Raw genomic sequence first — 26926 nt, forward strand, 5'->3', positions numbered from 1 at the left:
TGCTTTTGAGAAAAAGATTAGATTGCCCATTGCCACATGGCCCACACCATTTTGGACACCAACTTCTAAGTGTTCATCTTAAATAAAAAGAATATTTGTGTTGTTTGGTTTTAAAAACAGAGATTTAAAATGTTTTAAGTATTTTTAAAGGGTTACCATAGTACAAAGTTGCTTTCTAGTTCTCTAAGAGTTGAGGCAAATTGAAGCTAAGATAAAATATTTGGGCAGGGTGATGGAAATCCATGTATTTAATTCCAGCAGAGACCAGCAATCTCTATAAATTAGTTATTTACTAAATTTGAGAGTTACAATGAATAGGGTGGTGATAATTCACACCTCTAATCCCAGCACTTGGGAGGCATACACTTTTAATCCCAACACTCAGGAGACAGAAGCATGCAGGTCTCTGAGTTCAAGGCTGGCCTGAAACAGAGCAAGTTCCAAGTAGAGAAAAATTTAGGTCCAGATCTGGTGGTGGTGTGGTGGTTCACACCTTTAATTCCACAGTTTGAGAATCACATGCCTTTGATCAATACTTAAGAAACAGAGGCTGGCACACAAGAATTACAGTGATTTTAAATGTAAAAGCCTATTATTTTAAAGGCCAGCTGAAATTCAAAGTGAATTTCCTTTATGAGCTAAAAGTAAATACCCTTAAAGGTATGTTTAGTTTCAAAAATTTAAAAGAAATTTATTTAATTTCAATTGCCAAAAGCCATTTTCTCTTAGGAATGATATATGCTGCATAAAAAAGAAGACCCCATCCCACACTCATAGTTAGGATTCAGGCAGGGTTTCTTTTTTTTTTTTCTTTCCTGGAAAACAAAATCAGCCAGGTAAGGAATCTTGAGACCACTGGATAAATGAAATCTGAAGAAAAAGAACCAGGCACTGAAGAAAACAAGAGAATATCCCAGGTAATCTAATCTCACCGACAGCTTCCATAGCTGTCTCTTTAAAATCCTGCATCCAGAACAACTTCAAAATGGCTATAAAAATGGTCCACCCAAACAGACTGTTCGATTCACGACTTCACTCACATAAGCCTGCATTTTCACAGTACATAAAACTGGACAGCAAATATTACAGCTAGCTTTCTTAAGATTTGACCATTTTCCCAATATCTTGGGCCCTCCAAAAGGAAACTCTGTCTCACACCAGAAGGAAGCAATTTTAAGAGAACAACACCCCATTGCCAACAGGTTGGCTGTGTGGTTTTTGGCTTTCAGATGGGTGATGGATGTTTGTCATCATTTTAGGATGGTCGATGGCAGGTTGATTACGTCTTGATTAGGGAAGAAACAAGATGTAGGAGGTTAGATTCAGGGATTTATTTCTCTCTTTTTCTTTCCTCTATCCTTCTTACTCTCCAATCTAATGTTAGAGGAGAAGGAAGATGGGTTCAAAAGACAAAAGGGGGATATAAAAATAATACATGATGTTTTTGAAAACCTTATCTAGCTTTTTTACCTTATCTTTCTATAGAACCATATTTATCTGTTGCACATAAGATGTATATTCTTAAATTAAAATAGACTAGTAATTGAGAATATGACATTTAATAATGTTGTTATTGTTGTAATGATTCACTGACAATGAGACATGTTAGCTCCTGACAACACCCAGCCTACCTCAAAGAGGATGATGAGCATCAGAGAACCTCCTTATGGAGATGCCTTCAAATAGGGCAAACAAGCCACTGGTCAAAATGTCCTCATTTCTACCACAGATAGAATTCTGCCTAAAAAAGGTCAAGCTTGGATGCAGGCAGAGTCGATGGCCAACTCTGCCAAGACACGGTAGGTAAGTCCTCAACAGTTCCTGCCTCACAAATATGTCTGTCATATTGGGCCAGAAGTCTGAAGAAGATGCTCCAATGTTATAGAGAGTTATGCGTGACTACTCAGGTAGGAAGCTGTCTCTGTTACCTGATCTAGAAACCTACTAATCTGCATTTACAGTATACTCAGGTACTCTATTTTATTCCTTCTCAAGTCTCTGATGGGGTTGAACACCAGATAGTTTAGTTTTACAATTAGGCTTAGTTGTATAAGAGTTAAAATGTTTTTAGGTCTAGATAGATGTTGTAAGTTGATAATGACAAGATGTGATGGAGAATAAATTACATTCAGTATTTTAGATACACCAAGATAGGAAAGAGGTTTTCTTCAGGCCTGCAAAATACAAATTGCCAGAACAACAAGAATTTATATAATTCTATTTATATAATTACTGATCATGTCAAGGCTCTTCTTGCTATAGGTAGTTTATTGTATATATGTGAAATAATATAAATGTATATGTTAAATATTTTTTAAAATAGTAAAATATGAAAAAATATGAGTAATAGGTAAAGTATTGAATCACTTATATATCTGTACATTTTTTCAAAATTAAAGTAATATTTTGGTTGGAACATACTATATAAAAATCTCTTTTTGAGGAATTGTAGCCATTTAATTCTTAAAACTGCAATGTTAATTACTAGTCTTTTGGAAAGCTATTATCACAAACTATTTAAGATAAACAGTAGTCAATCAAACGTGTGGTTTTATTAGGTACTAGTTTAATCACAGGTGTTTTCTAAATTATTCAGACAGTATACAGGAAAAAACCAGTAACTCAGATATATGGATGGTCTTAAAAACTTATATATAGAATATAGCATTTAAAGATTTTTGTTTATTAATTTAAGACTTTTTGACAATGAGACATATCATCTCCTGACAGCATCCCTTTTTCAACTTTGAGAAAGATGGTAAGCATCAAAAATTTCTCCTTTTTGAGACAGCAGCATATATGGCAAGAGAGCCACTGGGAAAGAAAATGTCATTGTTTCTACCGTACACAGAAAACTGTACAAACAGGATACAGGACAGTTGACTGTCAAGATTTGCAAGAACAAGGTAGGTGAGTCCTTAATAATACCTGCTTCACAGAAATGTCTGTCAGATATTCTGAGCCAGAAGGCTGAAAATGGTGCTTCAACGTCATAGAGATGTTATGGTTGACTGTCCAGGCACCCAGTAGTATCTCTCATTTCTATAGCTTTAGAAGCTGCTCTGCACTTACTGTGTATTTAGGTACTATTTATTCTTCTCAAGTGTCTGATGAGGTTGAAAAATAGATACTGATAATATTACAGTTAATCTTATTTGTTTAGTTTTTAAGAAGATGGTTTAGGTATAAAGAGATATTTTTATTGGTATTACGAGTCATAATAGAAGTTGAGTTAGGTACAGAACTTTGAACCCACTGAGAATACTTTCTTCAAGGTTGCAAAATACATATGGGCATTATGAATGTAATTTTTACCAAATAATATATAGTTTATTGATGGTAGAGAAGAAGCCTTTTATTTAGAAAAAAGGAGGGAATATTGAAGTATATTTTATCCCATTGTGAACTCTGAGATTAGGAACTATAAAAACCTGTTTTTGTTTGGTGTGGTTCAGCCTAACACACATCTTCAATGCAAGAAATATCTGTTAATTTTAAACAAGTGATTACGGTGTGGCTCAGTCCTAGCACAGACCACTAATCCAAGAGCTTTCTGTACACAGAATTTAATAAGGTTAATCCTAGGTCAAGAGGCAGAGCAAGAAACCAGCCGATAGGGATTAAGTTGATAGGCAGGACTTTGAAAGAAGAGTATTTCAGACACCATGGAGAAGAAGGAGCTCTTCAGGTTTTGACTTCAAAATCTTGAGTTTTTTTTTTCCTCCTGGGCTGTCAAGTGATCTAGCAGACATTATCCTCCTGGGCTGTCAGCTGAGATAACAGCTTTTTGGCATTTGGCTTTTGGTTTTTTTCTTGGACTTAAACTGAGAACGAAGGTCAGCTGTATGCTTTCTCTGTCTATCTTAACTGGAAAGTTTTGACCACAGCATCTGATTCTTGAGTCTTTATTGGTAAAATCAAATATTTGGGATATTTTACTTTATTGCAACTAATAGTTCATCAGACTGGCAGAGTGAAAAACCTTTATTTTGAGATTGACTGTTGCTGAAAGGAAATGATCAGGACAGTAATTATGAGGGATCTGGTCCATGGATAAGGACATTTGACTGTCATGTGTGTGGGACTGATAATTGTTTATATTGTAAAAGTTAAAATATGTACAAATTTTAGTTTAGCCATAAGGAGGAAAGTTGTAGAGGAATCTTAATCCAGAACACAGCTGCTCTGGCATGAGATTACATCCAAAAACCTTCTAACACTGTGTGATCTGGGAGCTTTACAAACACACCTTTAACCCAAAAGACAGAGGCACACAGATCAGAATTCAAGGCCAGTCTGGCATAAAGCAGGATTCAAGTAAAAAAAAAGCTAAGTTCCAGGCATGGAGGTATGCATTTTTAGTTCCAAAAAATAAAGACATTTAGTTTGTAGAAGGAAACACCCATGTTTGAAACTAATGTTTAATTTAGTGGTAGAAAGAATGATTAATCAGGAAGATTTGACAGAATATAATATGCCTAACTCTCGGGAGAAGAGAGAGGAAAGCAAGCATCTTATGTTGCAATGCAGAGAGAAAAAGGAAGTAGTTTACTGGTACAGTAATAGAGAGCCAGATTGAAACACAGAACAAGCTAGAAGACAGAATGATCCAGAGACTGAGAAGGGGCCAGAAGATTAGAAAAGATTGTTGGGGCCTGGAAGGATGGCTCAGAGGTTAAGAGCACTGTCTGCTCTCCCTAAGGTCCTGAGTTCAATTCCCAGCAACCACATGGTGGCACACAGCCATCTATAATGAGATCTGGTGCCCTCATCTAGTGTGCAGGTATACATGCAAGCAGAACCCTGTATAAAATAATACACACATGCATACATACTTTAAAAAAATAAAAGATTGTTGGTGTTAGTTTGAGGCTAGGCAGAGCAATTTTGGGGCCCTGAAATAAACCATATTGAATAAGTCAGCTAGGAGAGGAGTTTGAGCCAGAACAGCTGAATTGAACCAGCCAGCCCAGAGCTCAGAAAGAAGAAGAAAGGGTAAGATAGTACAGCAGTAAGTCTCAGAGGGTGAAAATCTTCTAGGCCCAGGTTAGATTGTACAGAGCCAAAAGGCTAGCAGACATAGGCAGTAAGCCTCTAGACAACAACTGAAAGAGGTGAATAAAATATCCTTTTACCATAAAGGCATAAACAAGGTTCATTATAATACACATAGACCTAACTAATGAAAAAACAAACTTTTATCTCAAGTGTGTTCTTTGGCCAGAACAGAGTAAACTGAGATTTATATCAAGTTTGATCATGTGGTAAGACCCATTGTCACTTTCTAAAACTCATTCAACTTTTGCCACAGAATCCACAGAATGAAATTAGAAACTGTAAAAAAAAAAAAAAAGAAATTAGAAACTGTAAACTAATTATTGATATTAATGTTAGACTACAAAACAGAACCTTTACCTACATCGTTTTAATATAATAATTACATATTGGTCCACAGAAATAGAAAACCTGTAGATATTAACGAAAGAATATGGCTAAAGAGGTATGCATTTTAAAGAACCAGACACATTCTAATCAAAAGCTTCTAGTCTAGACTAAGGGGAGACTCAGATAATTAATATGAAGTATATATTTATATTTTACTTACATTTGTACTTTTGTTTATATAACATTTATATTTTATTATGTTTTCCTGTCATTTCAAATTGTAGATCAGAGACAGAGTGCTATATGGTTGACTGTCCACGGTAGATCAATGATCCATTTCTTGGTTAAGATATCACTACATAAAGTTCTGCATTTTTTCATGTGTACTGTCTGATACTCAGAAATTATTCTGCATCTCACACATTCCACCAAGAAGATTTAAAAGGAAGAAAACAGAAGTAGATCTAGCCATATAATAGAGCTCTTCTTTCTTCAATGTAGTCAACTTTGATTCAGTATCAAAAACAATAATGGACCCAAATCTCACAAAATAAAGAATAGTACTCAAAAACAATGTTAGTCACAAAACCTCAAATTATTCATGTGTATATAGCACCTAAATTTAGTGATAAAATATTAGCTAATACACTTATTGTAACCATGCGTGTAGAGACAACAGTTGGGCAAAATTTTAGTCCACACTTGAGAGACTAAAATAGATGCCAAAGTAAAAGATTACAGCCCATTCTCTTATTCTGATAACAACACGAAGTATTCTTAAGAGCATCAACCTTGGTCTCAAGCTTGAACACTCAAGTTATATTCCATGGTGATCAGAAATGTAACTAGTTTGCCCATTAGATTAGTTGAGCCTATTCATTCCATTATTTATATCTTATAACATTTATGTTAACATCAAGTGTTTTCTGGGAGTGCTTCATAAATGAATATCTTTGGGTTTCTGTGTTTTTTCTATTCCCTGGTAGGACCCATATTCCTTCAGGCCTTATTAAGTCTTATCATCATTGGATTTATGGGAGCTCAGAAATTAACAATCATCTGTGGTTAGTGCTAGATGAAACTTACCAACTGGTAAAACATTGACCTAAGCAGAAATAAGGCCAAGAGCATGAAAACATATGTAGAAATATAAACTCAGAAAACACCATGCAATTCCACATACATCTATGATAAACCATTGAAAATGGCTAGTATAATTTACCAGCATATTTAAAGAACAAACGATCAAATCAATTGTTTCTACAAACAATACAAAAAGAAATGCAAAAGAATTAGAAAATTACAACAACATACCATTAATTGTTCAGTGAAAGTCTAAGGAGATATTTCCAAACTACATCATTGAGAAGAAAATATTACACAAAATAAGTCACAAAATAAGTGACTGACATAAATTTATGGATGAAATGAAGGATTCAGGATATAAACTCCTTCCAATTAATTGATACCTTTCCAACAATGCTGAAAATTCCAGAGGAATCTTTTGGGAAACTGACAAAAAGTTGGAAAATAAACATGGGAAAATAAACACCAAAGTTTTGCTCAAATATTTGCAAAGCAGAGCAAATGTGGAGGTGTCGCTACCATGTGTCTGACTGCTGTAGGGTTGCCATTCCAAACATGAAACAGTATAAGACACCCATAGCTCAGTGTGACTGGGAGCACTGGAGCCACCCTGTGAACCTGGGAATATCAGACCACAAATATCAGGCAAAGGGACAAGCTTACCTTGGGGATGAAGTAGTTCCTAAATTTAATGTCACAGGTCACTGCATGTGGCAGGTTGGTAGGGATGAGATCAATGAACCTCTGAACCTCATGAATCATGGCATCTGTGTAGGGCATGTAGCTCCTGTCCTGCATGCAAGGGCTGCAGTGTATGCCAACCACACGTTCAATCTCTTCCTGGACTTTAGCTAGTTGGTCACCGGGAGAAATGTTGGACAAGAATGAAAGTACAATGTTTTTCACAACAATGCAGGCTTAACTAAGGCATAATGAAGGTATCCTAAAGTGTTATTTATTAATAGAAAATTTAAGAGACCACTAGTCCGTAAACACACACACACACGCACACGCACACGCACACACACACACATACACACACATATACACACACACATACACACACACACATACACACACACAGATACACACACACACAAACATACACACATACACACACACATACACACACACATACACACACACAGATACACACACACACATACACACATACACACACACATACACACACACATACACACACATACACACACACACATACACACACACACACACACATGTACATACACAGAGAGCAATTTTACTCATACCACTCTCCTATTAAATAGTTACAACTTGTGTGTATGTTTGTGCCTTAGTGTCTGTGTGTATGCACATATTGTACATGTGTGTTTATATACATTTACTCAGGCATTGGGTGCAGGGTGACAGTCTCAGATGTCATTCTTCAGAAGTCATTTGTATTTTCTCAGAGACTGATAGCCAAGGACAAATTGATTAGGCTAGATTCGATGGCCTTTACACACTCCCCGTTCTGTTTCCATTTCTGCAGTGCTGAGATTAGAAGCATGTGACACCATGTCAGGCATTTTTACATGTGTTTCAGGGGTATATACCATATTTTTTACATGAATATAAGGCAACACAGGGCATGAAATTGTGCCTCAGATATTTGTCAAAATGCAATATTTATTTTTAAATTATTTGTGTGCATGCGCAGCTTGAAATGTTACTGTAGCTCTCTTTCTTACTATGAAAATTACCTGATTCAAGTAACAACTATTTGTATGCTCTAGAATTCTCAATCTGGGGAATAAAGCAATATGCTGATGGTGCCTTGTAGTGGATGTAAACCTGTTTTTGTTTTGATCCCAAGTGTGGAATGTAGAACAGACTTGTATAAGGGTGTTTGGTGTTTTTCACTTTGTGAGCTGATAAATATCCTAGTAAGGAACCTGAGAGGATATAAGAGGTGGAGGGTTTTTTTCTTGGCAGTTCATCCTTCACTTCAAGATGCTCTGAGAGAGAACCACTCCAGTGAACTCTTTGAGGCTTCATGTTCCAGCTTCTGCTCCATGTTCCAGCTGCTGCTCTGAGTTCCAATTGCTGTTCTGGGTTCCAGCTGCTGCTCCAGGTTCCAGCAGCTGTGGTTGACATCACCTTCACTGAATTGCTGGTGTACTGCTTAACTGGTGTATTGGATTCCTGATGACTATGCCAGGGGATAGCTCAAAGGACCTTAGTCTAAATAGGTCTATTACTTCTGCTTCTATTAACCTCTTTTCTATCCTACCTAGGGTAGGTGGGTTGAAAGGGAGGTATAAGCATTAAAGAATCTAAAAGAAAATAGGTTTGAAAAAGGTCAAATCCTACAGTGCCTGCCAAAAAAACACCTACCAAGGAAACCAGACAGACACTAGGTTCATTTTTATGGCTTTTTCTACAGCAGTGGTCTCTTTATTTTTCTTAGCCATCCTCCTCATTACAGCCAGGGCAACAGAAAGCGAAATACTGAGATGCTGGATAACAACACGCTGGACTCTAGCAGTATCTTTACATCATCTTATTGGAACACCGTGGTTCATCACCTGTGTCCCCCTCACCTGTGACATGCGGGTGCTTCAGCAGGAGCAGGAGAGCGTATCTCAGTGTTGTGCTTGTTGTCTCTGTCCCAGCAGCAAACAAATCAGTCACTGTTGTTGCCAGGTGTTCATGTGTATTGTTCAACAGTTGATTGTGCATTTCCTAAGAATGTTTGATACAATAATATATATGTTATTATTGGAACACTGAAATACAAGACTTTATTTTATAGATAACACAGAATCTGTAAATGCACAGTAGTGGTGGAAACATTTCAGAGACTGAGGTACAAATGGTATACATTTCATTCTCTGTATTTATTTTTCATGTTTGTCTAAAATTGCATTTCTAAGACTGTCGGCTTGTGTGTGTGTGTGTGTGTGTGTGTGTGTGTGTGTGTGTGTGTGTGTGTGTGTTTGTATAATGCTTCTTATTTAAGTGCAAAGTAAATACAATGAAAAGCTATTTTTCTATTTGTTGTCTATTTTCTCTTATTAAAATATATGGGAAGAAGGTTGTATGCATGTTATGTATTATCTTAACATAGGAAACTCATTTATGAAAAGAAATTCTATTTGGAACAAGAACATTGGCAGGCATTTGACCCTAACATCTATGTCTCTTCCTTTCTATCAACACTGGGTTGCACAAAGTCTCTTTGTACTTGAGTTCAATACATTCTTGATTTCCCTAATCATTCTTAACTAGATTCTCTTTTATTTTAAGGAACATAATTTAAATTACTATCAAGAGGAAAATTACAGAGATAATATTAGCCATGGCATGACTTTTATGATAAATATTTTATTAACTATTTATTAAAGTTATTCACAGACTCATATAGCTGTCAACACAACATAATGTTCAAATTTTGTAAAAAGATAAGAGGTCACAGCTAGCAAGATTATATCTACACGGTAAATATGAACTGAGACATTTCCATATGGTGGTCAAGTTGCAACATGGTCTGTGGAATAGGGAGGGATGAATGTACTATCCAAAATGGAGAGATATAGACCATGAAGAAAGAGTGAGAACCTCTCATAGCCCTCAAGGCATAACAGACAAACTAAGAGTAATGAAACTCATGAACCTGAGAAGATGATTTGCTACACTATTATTAACATAGAAACAGCTTTAAAAGTTCTGACACAAGATGATATATAAAACATCATGGTCATTTCTAAATATCAAATTGATTATAATTTAATAATCTCTAGAAGGCCTCCAGTGCAAATAACATCGTATAATCACCACTATTAACACTCTGTATTGCTACCTGTCAGACAAAGATACTCTGTCCCTTTATAATGTAGCTTCATGTCATTTTCTAACCATAAGTATGGCATTGCTTGTATACGAATTAACTTCAAATTGCTCCAAAGTTTTACATTGAAAAACTAATAATTTAATTTCCATATATTGAAATGCATATGGAATACAGTGCTGCAATTGTGGCAGTTATACCTCATCTGTAACCTACCATTGTCTATGTGGATTTAAGGATTGCTTAATAATAGATGCTATAACTGGAAACCTAGCTAACTATTCTAGTGAGATAATAGTTCATAAACTAGAAAAATGTTGAACTGTACTATAATTTTCTTAACACCAACAGATACTTATCATGTCTCATCAATAAAGCTTCTTTGTGAAGCAAATGGAGAAGGAATCACCTAGTCAAATTGCAGAGTACAACTGACTATGGAAATTCTTGGCCTGATTTATAGCATCTACAATACCACTCTTACATTAAAACTCAGAGCACATCTTGGAAGAAGGGAAAGAAAGATTTAAGAGCCATAGAAACAGGAAGTCTGCTGTAAGATTGCTTCTTCTAGATATGAAAGGGAAGCTACCTCCACAAAAATCTCCAAAATATCATTGATAAACTAGACCTGAACAAGAATAATATCAGTTGAAATGATGATGTTGCAGAGAAAAATTGCAAGGGAATTCGACCCAAGCCGATAAAATTAAGACAATTAAAAACTTTCTCAGAATTATCCCATCTTAAATGGACAGCACTAAAATATAAAAATATAACACTAAATAAACTCAGCTGTACACACACACACACACACACACACACTCCCTTCAATAATATAGAGAGGATGAGAGACCGTACATTGCAAGGGACATTCAGGGTCATGACAAATGTTGGTAGAGGGAGGTGAGCAAATGTGACATAATAATATTTTATTTATATTTTTATAATTATATTTTATTTAAATAAAATATTTTAAAATTTTACATTAATATTTTTAAGTATTTTGACCAAAACAAGTACTATAATAAGGTAGAGGAAATGAATACTTCTCCAAAAGCCAATAACAAATTTAAAATAAATATAAACAGAAATTAGAGAACACTTGGCCAAAATGTAATACCCCAGCTTTCAGAATAGTGGCATAACAGTAAGAAAAGAAAGCACACCAAAGGCATAAAAATGTTCTCTTGAATATCTTAGAAGACATCTAGAGAAGGAGATGCCAATCTAGGCAGAAAATGACCCCTCAACATACATAGAATCAGAAAAGAATCTGTTTGTGAGATATTATAAACAAAACATTAAAATCAGAGCTTAAAGAAAGGGCAAAAAGCCTCAAATCACTCTTAAAGACAGGCACATCAGAATAGTACCTAGTTATAGAATATTAACTTTTAAATCCAGAGGGTTTCAGAATGATGTGTTACAGTTTTTGAAAGACAACAATTTTCAGCTCAGAATACTATGTCCAATAACACTATCTATTAACGTCCAAGAACTGTGATCTTTCCATGATAAAAACCAGAGGAAGGAATTAATAACAACCAATCTAGCTCTTCAGAAGATACTGGAGGTAATACTTTGGTTTGAAGAAATGGATCAAACCAAGCAAACCATTTTAGAAAATAAACAAATCCAGAACATATAATAAAAATATATGTGAAAACAATAAAAATACCCACAAAAAAAAGAACTAGTAAACATATTTCAATAGCTCTAATTACCCTATATGGAGACACAGATGTACCAGTTTCATAAAGGAAATGTGATTATACTGGAAACCATGGATTGACCCAATCACAATGATGGTGAGTGACTCTGCCACCTCATTCTCATCAATAGACATATCATCTACATAAACACTAGTCAAAGAAACATGATTTTCTTGAATCAAATGGTCCTAGGAGACATCTAAAGAACATTCCAACCAAGCATTGAAGAATAAACATTCTTCTCAATAGCCAACACTTAACTTCCTATTAGGACACCACGATTTTCACCAAATATATGTAAATTGAAATAAACCTCTGCATTCTCACAGAAGAAATGGAATAAAGGTGATTACTAACAGCAAAGGAAAGTATACAAACTCATTTTACAAACCTAAATAACATACTACCACAGAGAATGACAATTGAGTCTAGGAAGAAATCAAGAAAGAAATTAATCAAATTTTAGAATTTCATTGAGAGAGCCACGTTTGCAGTTAAAAGTATCTTTTTGTCTTAATGAAGATCTGAGTTTGTTCACAGAACCCTCATGGGAGTTCACAACCATTTAAATTCTAGTTTCAGGTGGTCTGAAGAACCTTCTGATCTCTCTGGGCACAAGGCATGCAAATGATGCACATACAAACACGTGCACACAAAAAAACTCACACAAACTGAAGTAAATAAATCTAAAATTATTTTTAAATTGTATAAGGTTAAAAAAACCACATTTACACATCTGTGGCACATATGAAGGCACTCCTAAGAGGAATGATTACAGGGGCGAGTGCCTATATAAAAAGGTTTGAGTGTCTCAACTGATAACTCAATGCAGCACTGGAAGGCTTAAGAAACAAGAACCAACAACCCCTTCAAAAAGTAGATGGGAAGAGGTAATTAATATCAGCGCTTAAATTAATAAAATAGTAGTTAACAACTAAAAACAATTCAAGAATCAATGCGGTAAGGAGTTGTTTTTTTTATATATAACATTACCATGAATCTAAAGAGAGCAGAGAAGAGTATGTTGGAGGCTTTGGTGGGAATGAACGTATACAAGTTATGTTGAAAAATTATAATCTAAAAAAAAAGTTAAATGAAAAAGGAGCAACTATCAAGAGTGACAAGACTGTAGCTAACCTATCCAAAAATTAGAGAAAGAAGCACAAATTAATAAAATCACAGAAGAAAAGAAGACATCCCAAAATAAGCTATGGAAGTATGGAAAACCATTAGGACATATTTTAAAAATTATATTCTACTAACTTGGAAAAGTTAAAAATGGATCAATTTTAGATGCAGTGACTTACCATCATTAAAGCAAAATGAAAGGAGTAATTTCAACAGAGGTATATCAACCATTGGAATAGAAGCATTGATAACAATTCTCCTACATACAGAAGCTCTAGTGCCCGATGGATTCAGTGCAAATTCTACCAGTTCTTCAGAGAAGTAACAGCACCAATACTTCTCAAGTTACTTCATATAACAGCAAGGAAGGACATTTTTAAATTTTTGTAGAAATCCAATATTACCCTAATACTGAAGCCAGACAAAGACCCAAGGAAAATGAGAAAATCATAGGCTGATAGCCAAGATTAATAAATTGCAAAAATTCTGAATAAAATATTTACAAGTTAAATTCAAGGTCACTATGAAGTGATCATCTATCATGATTAAGTCAGTTAATTTTTCAAGAGATGCAAGGGAACCAAAAAATATGTAATCCATCATAAAAATAGATTCAGGGACAGTAATCACATGATCATTTTATCATTTGAAACCTATTTCCTACTATAATGTGTTCTGAATAGGAAAGAACCACTGCCCTCATGAACTCAAAGAAGGTGTGGTTCCCTTCACAAGATCTGCTCAAGAACAAGCCAGTCAACCTTCCTGCCTAGACAGAAAAGGGCAGTATGAACTTCAACCCTGTAAAGGAGCAGGTGTTGATTTCTAAAGGAAGAAGAGTTCGTTTTCTTAAAGAGTATAGCTCTTAGTAGTTCTACCATCTTTCAATGGATGGACCCACTTCAGGAATAAATGACAATGCAAACCAAAATTGATATGTTATTAAATAAAAATGTAAAATATGACAAGAATTTGGATAGAGATGAAAAGGTGGAGATGGATCAGAAATGCATAAAAGGATAGATGAGCTGGAAGTGAATACTATCTAAATTCTGAAATTCTCAAAAAATTAATCAAAATAGCTAAAACTGAAATGAACATGTAGAGTTCATCTTATGAATGAGTAAAATTAGTTAAACAGTCATTGATTGTTTATATTGCATACACAAAAAAGTAACCTTCAACATGCAGACTCTCCAAAGAATAATGGGAATTTTTACAACAGAAGTACAAATTTCACCATAACTAGTGTTCAAAAATATTTAAAATATCTATAAAGAGATCAATTGACTGGGAGTAAGTGACTTTTAAAACACTAGAAATATAAACACAGAAAACGTGTAGAGAACACTATGTTTGGCACATAAGTACCCATTCTAAGGAAGGACAAACGTTAGTTTTGCCCAATATTGGCAAACCCTGCTGAGACAAATTATTGGAAACTATATTCAGAGCTTTACTTGTTCGTCTACCCACACTTTCCATGGTATACCTCTTCACAAAACATTCAGTCGCTTTGTAGGCCCCTATAGAGTCTATCGGCACAAGTATGTCAAGATCAGATTTAATCTATATTAAGTCTATATTATATCTATATCAAAATTTATGCAAGATTTCACAACTGTGTGAAGACGATGCCTATGTTCATGTTAAGACAGGACAGTTTATGATGTATGACTAAAGTGGAATTTGTTTCACCTTATCTCCCTTGATACTCACCAGATTGTTTTAATTTTTTTTTTGTAATTTAAAGGCCATTGTCAATGTCAATGAACAAATTATCTCTATTTCTTCCACGCATATATAAGCAAAATAATACTAAATTGTTTTTCAAATGATATTTACATGATTCTAGACATCAGTGGTAAATTAACAAATATTCACTGAACTATAATAAACTTGATCAATTCAGTAATTGTGTAAATGTATTTTCACTCTTTACCTGTCTTCCTTTAATTAGAAAATAATCAATAAAGTCCCGAGGATTTGTAACATCCACAGATTCTTCATGTTCTTTTATTTTCTCCAAAAGGTAACTTTTGATGCAAGCAAAATTTTTAAAAAATGTGTTATGACTTCCTGGACAAAAATCAAGGAGAATAGGGAATGTATTGCAAACCTACAAGAAAATGCAAAGATTTATTAAATGAATACCCCAAAATGAAGTAATTAATATATATTTATAACATATCACATAACTGCTTTCATTAAGAGATCAAAATACATATGAAATTCATCTTAAGGAGATGGTTTATTTGCATATATAGTAAGTGTTATAATAGAGAAATTAGACAAAGAAATTTGTGTTCAAAGGGTCAAAGATCACAGTAAAAATTTCCCTCTCATATAACTTTTTAGTGTAAAGCGCGTTCATGTTAGTCCTTCCCTAGCTCAAATAAACTGATGTGGAAATTTAGAATACCTGTTATGTAAATTACTTTCACTCACACTTTTCAGAAGACAGTAGGAGTTAAGATGGTTTGGTGACCTGATTTAGGTAAGAATTTCATACCTGAAGAGTTTATTCCTATCACGCAGCTCTCTACACAAAAACAGTATATGACTTAAAGCAATTGCATACAAACTCTTGGGAGTTTCTCACATATCATCCTTTGTGCAGTGTGCATGAAAGGGCAGTTCAGAGGAAGACAATTCTGGGAGGATGTCTATGATCCACACAAAATGGACCATTCACCTTGTCACTTCTTCCTGTTACCCTGTCAATTAGGATTCTATCTGATGCACCAAACTACTGAAACAACTGAGTGTATGATAGAAGCTTTTATTCCTACATATATTTTCTCTCCATTAAAAGAATATTCTTCCCACACCAAGATATTCCTTGCTGTTAATATGATGAATATGTGTGTAATCACTGAAAAGAGGCCAATATATTTGCACAGTAGAAGGATGTCCTATGAATGTCTGAGCAGCTTTCTTTTATTTATTTATTTATTTATTTATTTATTTATTTATTTATTATTAATTTATTCCTGTTACATCTCAGTGGTTATCCCATCCCTTGTATCCTCCCATTCTTCCCTCCCTCCCAATTTCCCCTTATTCCCCTCCCCTATGACTGTTCCTGAGGGGGATTACCTCCCCCTTTATATGCTCATAGAGTATCAAGTCTCCTCTTGGTAACCTGCTGTCCTTCCTCTGAGTGCCACCAGGTCTCCCCCTCCAGGGGACATGGTCAAAGATGAGGCCCCAGAGTATGTGAGAAAGTCATATCCCACTCTCCACTCAACTGTGGAGAATGTTCTGACCATTGGCTAGATCTGGGTAGGGGTTTAAAGTTTATGGCCTGTATTGTCCTTGGCTGGTGCAGTTTTCTAGAAGTAAATACAGTACTTTATCAAAAGAATCATTTGGAAGTTAATTGTGAGATCAATGAATGGGAATCTATTAAGCTAAAGCCATTCTGGCATTTTTCATTCCACTTTTCTATTTGAATACCAAAGGGTTACAGCATTCTCTTAGTATTTTTTCCCATAACATATTAGTCGGTACTGTGATATCTGGTCACCTCACTACTTGGTCCCTGTTGCATTTGACTGGAAAGAAAGAAAGACCAAAATTGTGCTTTCAGAAAGAATGGATTGTGACTTCACCTGCAACCAGGGGGAGCTGAGAATATGGGTGTTCTCATTCAGTCTTTGCATCAAGTTAAGGAAATCAGCATCTTTATAATCAAAACGATTCTGAAAAATAATGGAGCAGATGACATTGCAGGGAGCACAGCCCAGGATGAAGGTGGGATCACAGGGTGAGCCTGAGGAGTTGGAAACAATTGTAAAATGCTATTAACATACATAGCAGACACTTTGCCCTTGTTAACCTGCTAAGTACATTAGCAGTTTTAAGCTACATTTGTGCTAAGGGGACGGCATGCGTTGCAACCTTAACATGAGACCTATACATCTCATTAGAAAAAAGTGCTTTGAAGAGGATAGGAACAACATAACATGTATATCCATACCTAGATTCAGGAAGTAAATTTCAGATTCTCAAGCTGCACTCACCATTGGTTTTCCTCAGTTCCTCCACAAGGCACTGAGCTTCCTCTTGGACACGGTCCTCAATGCTCCTTTTCCCCATGCCCAAATTCCGCAGGGTCATGAGTGAAAGGCGCCTTGTGTCCTTCCATATATTACCACTGCTAAATGCAATGCCTAAAATAATGGGAACAGATAAGATAGTATATTCCAGAGAAAGGAGAAGAAGGTGACTGCTTGCAACCATAGAGTCTCAAAGGGTGCCTCGGGAGCAAGCTCATCCTCTGCTTTCCACCCTTTTGCTGACTATAGATACTTCCCAGCATGCACAGAAGCACATGCACACTTACCCATGCCCTTAACAACTTTATCAAACACTGGAAGCCTTCCTCTTCCAGCAAATTCCTCCCCATGATCAGTCAGAGCTTCTTTCACTGCCTCATAGCCATGCAACACCACAGTGGGCTGCCTTCCCAGATACAGAGTGAACACAGGGCCATAGGCCTTTGATAGCTAGAAACAAAAGGACAATAGATATTAGAACAAAGTTACTTTATTCACAATAATTTCAAACAATTGTAGGCTGGTAATAATATTGTGTTATGATATTTTTATCCCGAATAACTCAATTTAAAGTGTACATACCTTAAATTTTGAGGATAATTATATGTTGATGGCCTATAGTATGACTGGAATTCACAATGGGGATTGACACACATATCAGAATAAAATTTAGTATCACACTAAGATGTTTAGGATTACCACCTGTGGTGTAATTTAATAAAGAAACTGCCTGAATATAATCCGATGATCATTCCCAGGGCTCTATTGCTAACAAGTAAATGCTTCAAATTTATATGTTTCTTCACTATGGATGCTTGAGCATCACTCTCATGCACATTTTATACTGAAATAGACATCAATAGTCATATGACTGCTGCAGGGTAAGATATGAAACTTCTCCTGTGGAAACTTCAGAGCCACATGATGAAGAATAGACATCTAAATTTTTCAGTCACCACAAATTAATGCTTCCCTTTTTGGTCAGCTGTTACCAAACAACAGAGACCACACATCATAGAAGCCTCGCCACAGAATGCAACATTTGTGGAGAACGCACAGCACCATGAAGCAATATTGGAGCAATGGGCAGGCTCTGAAAACAGTAAAAGTAGAGTCGAAATCTACCATGTATGCTCTCACAGTGTTTTTTTCTCTCCTTCCCAGTGTGAGCTCATGCCCATAAATATTACTTCATACCAAACACTAGTTAGTTCTTCAGAGTTGACCATCAATGGACAAGGTAGGTCAAAAATTCTGAATTATTGAATTGAACATACTTCACACTTTACCTTCAGCCAAAATAGTAGGAAATTGTTGTAAAATAAGAACTTGAGGAAGAATAACTTTAAAATTCTGTGATTACATTTATAAAATGCAATGACCTAGATGTCCTTCAGCCTGAAACCTTGCTCATTACTAATTTACAGACCAGGACTAGAGGCAAAAGGCAGAAAAGAAATAAAAAATTATGCACTTTTGTTACAATATTGTCTCCATATCTTCCTTTGCAAAGACTAGAGAAGCCTAAAGCATACTTACCTTGGTGAAAGTTTGGTTAATATTCTTCCCATCTATCTGGAGGAAATTGCCAATAATGGGGAGAGGAGTGGGTCCAGGAGGGAGCTTCCTTCTTTCAGAGCTCTGTTTCCAGAGTGAGAGGAGAAGCAGACAGGACAGAGTGAGGACCAAGACCGTGAGTGGATCCATGGAGACCCTTCTTCCTGACACAGATGTGAACAGGAATCACAGAGCTTTTATAATGCAGCTACAGAATCAACATTGTGTACCTTGGGGCATCATTGACCAATCAACCTGGCACTCTAATTCTCTGCCAAGTAGACTTTGTTCCAATGATAAGACAAACAAGTACTTATGTCTTTTTCCTTTTAAAACATTTTTCTGGCCTGTTTTTTCAAGAAAATTGTGTGCTTCACCTGTTTTTGAGTATTTCACTTCCAGAGTTAGTTTTTCAATTTTTCTGTTTGTGATCTTAATATATAGAGGGATCCTCTTTCTCCTCGTATTTTCACTTTGGTTTTGTGAACTGTGGTAGGCTAGGTCTAAACTTCATTCAGGTTTGGTCCTACTTAGGCATTTCATATTCTTGATTACTTTTTGAAATTTATTTTACATTCTCATCACAACTTCCTCCCTATCCTTTCCTCCCAGTCTCTCAGTCTCCAATTCAATCCTTCCATGTATCCCTCCCTTTCTTCTCTGAGATGAGGAGGCCTCCCATATCTATTCACCAGCTTTGCAGGTCACATAAGTGTAGGACTAGGCACATCTTCTCTTCTTGAGGGTAGAATACGCAGCATAGTTAGGGAAAGGAATCGAAAGGTAGGTAACAGAGTCAGAGACCAGCCTTTCTCCTGCTGTTAATGGTCCCATGTTAAGAACAAGCTACATCTCTTTAATATATGTATAGTACCTACCAAAGAATGTTCTTTGGTTGGTGGATAAGACTTTTGTGGCCCAGGTTAATTGATTCCATAGGTTTTCTTGTGGTGACTTTTCTGTATTCTTCAATCCATCCTCTCTCTCTTCCATAAGATTTTTCCAAACTCTGCTGAATGTTTGGTTGTGCTTCACTGCATCTTTTCTCATCAGCTAGTGGGTGAACCTCTCAGAGGACAGTTATTCTACACTCCTGGCTGTAAATATGGAAGATTATCATTAATAGTGTTGAGGTTTGCTTGCTCTCATGCATGGCGGTCTCAAATTTGGCCAGTCACTGGGTAGCCCTTCCTTCAGTTTATGCTCCATTCTATACATGCATATCTTGTAGGCAGGACAAATTATGGAATGTAACACGGTTAACCAGCATCTTATGGCTAATCTCCACTTATAAGTAAGTGCATCCCATGTGTGTCTTGTGGGTTTGAGTTACCTCATGCAGGACAATATTTTCTAGTTTCATCCATTTGCCTGCAAATTTCATGATATCACTGTTTTTAATAGCAAGTATTATTCCATTATGTAAATGTACCATATTTTCTTTATCTATTCTGTTGTTTGACACCCATGTTCTTTCCAGTTTCTGGCTATTATGGATAACACAGCTATGAGCATAATGAGCAAGTGTCCTTGTGGCATTGTAGAACATTTTTGGGTATTAGGCTAGGAATGGTATAAGTGGGTCTTGAGGTAGAACTAGTCTAAGTTTTTGATAAACTGCCAAATTGATTTCCAAATTGCTTTTACATATTTGCAGCTAATTATCCATGGGATAATGTTCCCCTTCTCCACATCTTCACCATCATGAGATCTCACTTCAGTTTTTTATCTTAACTAACCTGACAGGTATGAGATGGAATCTCAGATTCATTTGATTTGCATTTCCCTCATGGCAAAGGATGATGAGAGCACTTCTATGCAATTAAACATTCTTCTTCTGAGAATTCTCTGCTTAGCTTTGTACCTCTTTTCAATTGGATTATTTATTTGTTGGTGTTTAATTCTTGAGTTTAAATTCTTGAGTTCTTTATATATTTTGGATATTAGTCCTCTGTTGGATGTAGCATTGGTGAAGATCATTTCTAAATCTACACTGCCTCTTGTCCTCCTGACATTCTCCTTTACCTTACAGAAGCATTTAGTTTTCCTGAGTTCCCATTTATTAATTGTTCATCTTAGGGCTTGAGGTGTTGTTCTGGTCAGGAAAATGTCTCCTGTTCCTATGTTGTCAAGGCTATTCCCCACTTTCTCTCCTATCAGATTTAGTGTATCTGCTTTTATGTTGATGTCTTTGATCCTCTTGTACTTGAGTTTTCTGCAGTATGATAAATAATATGGACCTATTTGCAGTGTCCTCCAGGCAGATAGCCAGTTAGACCAGCACCATTGTGTAAGACGCTTTCTTTTTTCTGTCATGTAATTTTGGCTTCTTTGTCAAAAATCAAATGTCCTTAGATGTGTTGGTTTACTTTTTGGTTTTGGGGTAGATTCCATTGATCAACCTGTCTGTTGTCACTACAACACCATGCAATTTTTATCTGCCTGAATGTGTGCCCATAAACAAACAAACAAACAAAGAAGGGTTTGGGCAACAGAGTTGTTACTGGTTTTATGTTCTAGAGTCCAGAAAAGTTTGCTTTTCTAACCCATAGTGCTTTAGTGACCCAAACTCTTGGCCATCTCTACTATCTTCAACACAGTAAGCAGCAACTTATTACTGACTCACATTGCTGTATATTTCTACCCACTCACAAACTTTATTTTGGATAAATCAGTCTCAATGCAGCATAATGTTATAGCTGGATAGTTCCTTCTCAGTTTTTCTATTTCTGGTGGCTTTTACATTACTAGAGTCCAAAAAATAAACCCCATATGCAGTGAGCATGCTTTAAATTGTATTTTGTTAATTCCTTTAGTTTCAAACATCACATTTTTATTTTACCTTCCTCTGCTGTAACTTCTCACAAATTGACCTTTCATTCCATATTCACTTTCAACTTTCATTTTTAGTTTAGTTCTCCCAGCCATACAGTTTATTTTTCAAAAAGTTCTTTTTCTTTTCCTTGTTCCGTCTCTGCCACATAAACAGTTTTTTCATCAACTTTCTGACTACTTTCTTCATATTATAAAAATTTCTGGTATAAACCATTTTAAGTTTTTTCTCATTTATTTTTTCATTTATATTATTCAATTCATATCCTGATCTTAGCCCCCTGTGTCCTCTCCTCCCAGCCCACTTCCATTCCTTCTTCCCCTCATTTTGCTGTGCTTCTTCTCCTTCCTTGTTCCTTGTCTTCAACCACTTCCAATCTCAATTCCATTTCCATTTTTTAGTAAGAGTTACACATCCTCACTTGGGTCCTTGCTTTTTCTTTTAAATCTGTAAATTGTAGTATTTTTACCCCGTACTAACTTGCTAAAATCCACTTCAGAAGGCATATCATGTGTGTCTTTTTGTTATGGATTGCCTCAGTAACGATGATCTTTCCTTGTTCCATTCATCTTCACATTTCATTATTTCCATGGTTTTAATAGCTGAAGAGCATTCCATTGCACAAATTTACCATGTTTTTAAAAACCATTCTGTGGTTAATGGATATCTTGATTTTTTCTACATTGTGGCTTTTACAAATTAAACTGTTATGAACATAGTTGAGCAACTGTCCTTACACAATCATCTTGGATCAATCCCACACTTTCTCAGAAAACTGGGAATAGTACTACCATAAGGCCCAGATGTATCATACGTGGACATATACCCAGAAGATGCTCTCCCATACAACAAGGACACCTGTTCTCTCTCTTTTTTTAATCCATCAGTCCAGTACATACTCTTAGGTATGTGGTGTATCAATAAGAGGGGACATACCTTTGAAGAAAACCAAGTCTCTTATTATTGGCAGCTTTCAGTTACAAGGAGCTCCTCAGATATTAGTGAAATAGGGCAAATGCCCCCATTTAACACACACTTGCTGGAATTTCACGTGGCTTTAACTAGCACATGTCTTGAGTTTGTTGTCACAACTTTCTGTGTTTATAAGTGCTGTTTCTCTTTTTCTTCTGACAGGAAAAAGCCACTGTATTTTTGAAGTCCTCCAGTACATTTGGCTCTTATAATACATTTGGCCCCAGTTACTGCAGTGATTCCTGAGTCTTGGAACGTCAGGATGTCAAAATTTTTTGAGTTAGGAATGAACACTCTGCAATCCCTTAGTTTCACCCTCCTGTATAGTTGTTGGTCACTGTGTTAATTGTCACTCAATGGTTATAAAATAAATCCAAACCAACTGGTTTCTCTGGGAGTCAGTAAAGTACTGTTTTTTTTTTAAAGTAATCATAGTTGACTCTCTCCTTGTATCTATGACCTATCTAGCCAAAGGCTCTTGGCCCAGATAATGGTTTCAGGCATGAGTTCTATCTTAGAGAGAGGTCCTAAAATACAACCATAAAGTGGTTGGTTACTCACAGGATATTTAGGTTTTTAATGCACCAGCAGTTTTTCAGTCTAGTTGACACTATAGATTCCAGAATTCACAGATATACCATTACATTTATCTTCTAGTATCATGCATAACACCTTATAGCTCTATGAAGGCTATCCTGTAGTAATGATTTTTCTATATCATAGACACATATAAAAGGAGTTTCAATGAGTTACTGTATAATGTGCTAACCATGTCACTATTAGACACTTTAGACTATCAAATAAAAGGCCATATTTCAGCAAAAGTTATTTTGATTGAGGGTTTGTCCATTGAGAGTCCATAGACCCACAGACGTCACAGTTTATTGCCAGTGTTCTGGTTGTACTGTAACCTGATGGTAAGTCCCCAATCGTGGAGACCAAATCGTAGAGCCAAAAATATTGAAAATTAAGGTAATTTTGACCTGAAAATGTTTACAGTCTACCAGTGTACGTTTTGCTTTTTTGGTAAGCAATATTCAGAGAAGAGTTATGTCTGCTGGTTGTTATGGATCAGAGAGGGGAGAGAGAATGTGATAGTGATTCTTATTTAGAAAATTATGTTACATGAAACACATGTTCTTAATTTTTGATGACAATGAGATACATATTTCTCAAACTGAGAAAGGTTTTCACTGTTTGTAAAATAGTAAATGTTTACGGATATAATTGTATTTAATCTGCTTTTATTTTAAATATATTTTCAAAATTTACTTTTTATCGTTTGAGCATATAATTGCTTACTTTGCCCCTTCCTTGTACTACCTCCAAGTTTTATGCTTCTTTTTCTTTTTTAAATTCATAATTTATTTTAAAATTAAACATTCTTTTATATACATATGTGTAAATATATTTGCATGCATACTCCTGAAAGACAAATACAATCTGCCCAGACTCTATATTGATACATATGTGTCTTTATAAGTAACATTATGTTGAAAGATTTATTTTTATTAACTTTAGTGTCTGAGTTCAAATGTGAACTTTTGAGCATGTGTCTGAAGAGTCCTGAAGAGAATGTAGGAAGTCTGTCACTGCAGCTGTAGGAAATTGTGAACTGCCAACAGTAGATGCTGAAACCTTATGGCAGCCCTCTCCAGATTGATCAGTAAGCCCTCTTATCTGCTTACTGATCTCACCTGTCCCATAATTTTATACATTTCTTCATAATTAAAATAAATTAGACATTGTTCTATTTTATGTTTTAAATATCTTGAAGTCTTTAGTTTCATAGCACATAGTCCTTTAGTGCAAAAAAACCCCTAATTTCATAACACGTAATTATTTTAATCCAATTTTACCTAGAACCATATTTTATACCATTTCCTCTGTGTATAAATTCATAGCTTGCACAAATATATGCTTATCTACTGACGTTGAAATATATGAAGACATGTATGCATTCCTCACTACTATAGTGGCTGAGAGAAAATGGAAAGCTTCTTCTTCTGGGAGTGTCAACAAGGCCTCATAAATAATATAATTTCTTATTTAATAACTTTTAATGCTGTCAAAAGATAAAATAGCAGCTGAAAATAATTAAAAGTGGGGCTTTGTGTGCCTATTATTCCTTTTGGATATTAGGTAGGAGCTTAGAGACAGAGTAAGCACAATTCATCTTCAGGTATAAGGTAGAAGACACATTTTAAAGGTTTTGTTTTTAACTATTTAAACTATTTTAATTTTATTCCGGGCAACATCCAAAGAAGGTATGTCCTATACCCTGCCAGTGTATTCCACCATCATTTCTACACATTATGCAGATACTCGTGGACACTATTTCTCTGTTCCAAATGGTAATACTTTGAGTAACTTTAGGTGTTGTCCAGCCAAACAGACTTCTCTTAACATCCTCCCCTATTCATTCTTTTCCTTATCTATTAATAAAGGATGTGTTTGTGTGTGTGTGTTATTTTCATTGTATTTGCTGGTATGGATTTATTTTTCCTGTCTTGGGTGTAGTTAACCTCCTTGGGTTGGAGTTTTTCTCCTTGTATTTTCTATAGGTCTTGATTTGAGGGTTGGATGTTGTTGAAATTAACTTTTGTGTTTGAATATCTTGTTTCTGCCATCTATAGTGATTGAAAGTTTTGCTGTCTATAGTACTTTGGACTGACATCTGTGGTCTCTTAAGGCTGCCTAACATATGGCCTGGTTTTATGTCTTTAGTGTCTGTTGAGAAGTTGAGTACGGTTCTGATAGATTGGGCTTTGTATATTATTTGACCATTTTCTATTGCAGGTTTTGCTATTCTTTCTTTGTTCTGTACATTTAACATTTTGATTATGATGTGGCTGGAGGATTTTCTTTTCTGGACCAATCTAATTGGTATTCTGTAAGCTTTTTGTATGTTTATTGGCATTTCTTTCTTTGTGTTTGGAAAGTTTTCTTCTATAATTTGGTTGAAAATATTTTCTGGGCCTTGAGCTAGGACTGTCCCCCTTCTTCTATTTTTATCATTCGTAGGTTAGGTCTTTTCCCAGTATCCCTGGATACTATATCAAGATTGTTTGGATGCTTTCTCTCAGGAATTTTTTAGAATTAACATTTTCTTTGACTTCTTCTATCTTGTCTTCTATGCCTGAGATTTTCTCTTCAAGATCCTGTATTCTGTTGGTGATGCTTGTTTCTCTTGTTCCTTTTGTCATTCCAAGATTTTCTATCTCCAGGGTTCCATCAGTTTGTGTTTCTTTTATTGCTTCTATTTCTAATTTTATGTTTTGGACAGCTTTAGTCAATTCATTCACCTGATTGATTGTATTTTCCTTTATTTCATTATAAGCTTTAGTAATTTCCTCTTTAAAGATCTATCACATTCAGATTACTGCATTTGAAATCATATTCTTGTGCTTTTGGTGTGGTAGAATATCCAGGAATTATTTCCAGTATAATAGTTGGACTCTGGTGATGGCATATTGCCTGACAACTTGGTGGCTGTGTTCTTACACTGACTTTAAGCCATCTGCTTGTCCCTGTATTTTCCTCATGCAGCAATCCTTCAAAGGCAGCCAATGGACTAGATAACAGATCTCAGAAGCCACTGTGCATTTTAGTGGTCACTGAGCAGCTGAGAATGCATGAGGAAACTTAATGGGCAGAGAGTGGTGGGGGAGGTGTGTAAAATGGATGTTCCTGTAAAACAGACATGGTGTAGGCAGACAGAACAGTTCTGCTGTCCTTCTTTATGGGCTGACAATAAGATATTTTGCATAAATTTTATTGAGTTATGGGGGACCAAATGGTGCTGATAAATATGAGCATCAGAAAAGACATTTACAGGCAGAGGTAGGAGGATCTCTGTGTGTTCAAAGCCAGTCTGGCCACAAAAGGAATCTAGGACAGCAAAGGCTACACATAGAAACCAGTTTATTCAAAATACTTTAATATTCAAAAATATTTCATTATTGATAGATTATAGTATAATTATGTCATTTCCCTTTATTCCTTATTCAAAACCTCCCATATTTTTAACTTCTGTTTTTTTAATCCATGACCTCTTTTCTGTCTCGTGACTATTATATACATATTTGCATGTTCATATAGATTCCTAAAGATACAAATATTTGACTTTACTTTTATTTTATTGTTCTGTTTATTGAAAAATAAAATCATATTACATCTCAATTGCTATCCCATCCCATGCATCTTCCCATTCCTCCCTCCCTCCCGCTTTCACCTCATTCCCCTTCCCTATGATTGTGACTAGGGGGACCTCCTTCTCTTGAATATGATGCTAGCATATCAAGTTTCTTCTTGGTAGTCGGCTATCCTTCCTCCAAGTGCCATTGGGCCTCCCCATCAAGGGGATATGGCCAAATAT

The 26926-nt window shown here is 35.6% G+C and overlaps 1 protein-coding gene across 1 annotated transcript in view; it reads right to left on the minus strand.

Annotated features, from left to right (window-relative positions):
• LOC311592473 (uncharacterized protein) overlaps nt 1–18921 on the minus strand; it is a 64425-nt gene extending 45504 nt beyond the window's left edge. The window contains exons 1-7 of the mRNA XM_084772924.1: nt 18726–18921; nt 17474–17636; nt 17151–17300; nt 16740–16900; nt 15068–15244; nt 9036–9177; nt 7135–7322 (exon numbers count right to left, since the gene is read on the minus strand). Of these exons, the coding sequence (XP_084629050.1) occupies nt 7135–7322; nt 9036–9177; nt 15068–15244; nt 16740–16900; nt 17151–17300; nt 17474–17636; nt 18726–18893 (1149 nt within the window). The 5' untranslated portion in view covers nt 18894–18921. The remainder of the gene's footprint in view (nt 1–7134; nt 7323–9035; nt 9178–15067; nt 15245–16739; nt 16901–17150; nt 17301–17473; nt 17637–18725) is intronic.
• Between the last annotated feature and the right edge of the window lie 8005 nt (nt 18922–26926).

The sequence above is a fragment of the Acomys minous genome (genome assembly GCF_964271855.1).
Source record: "Acomys minous genome assembly, chromosome: 2".
Taxonomy (NCBI): domain Eukaryota; kingdom Metazoa; phylum Chordata; class Mammalia; order Rodentia; family Muridae; genus Acomys; species Acomys minous.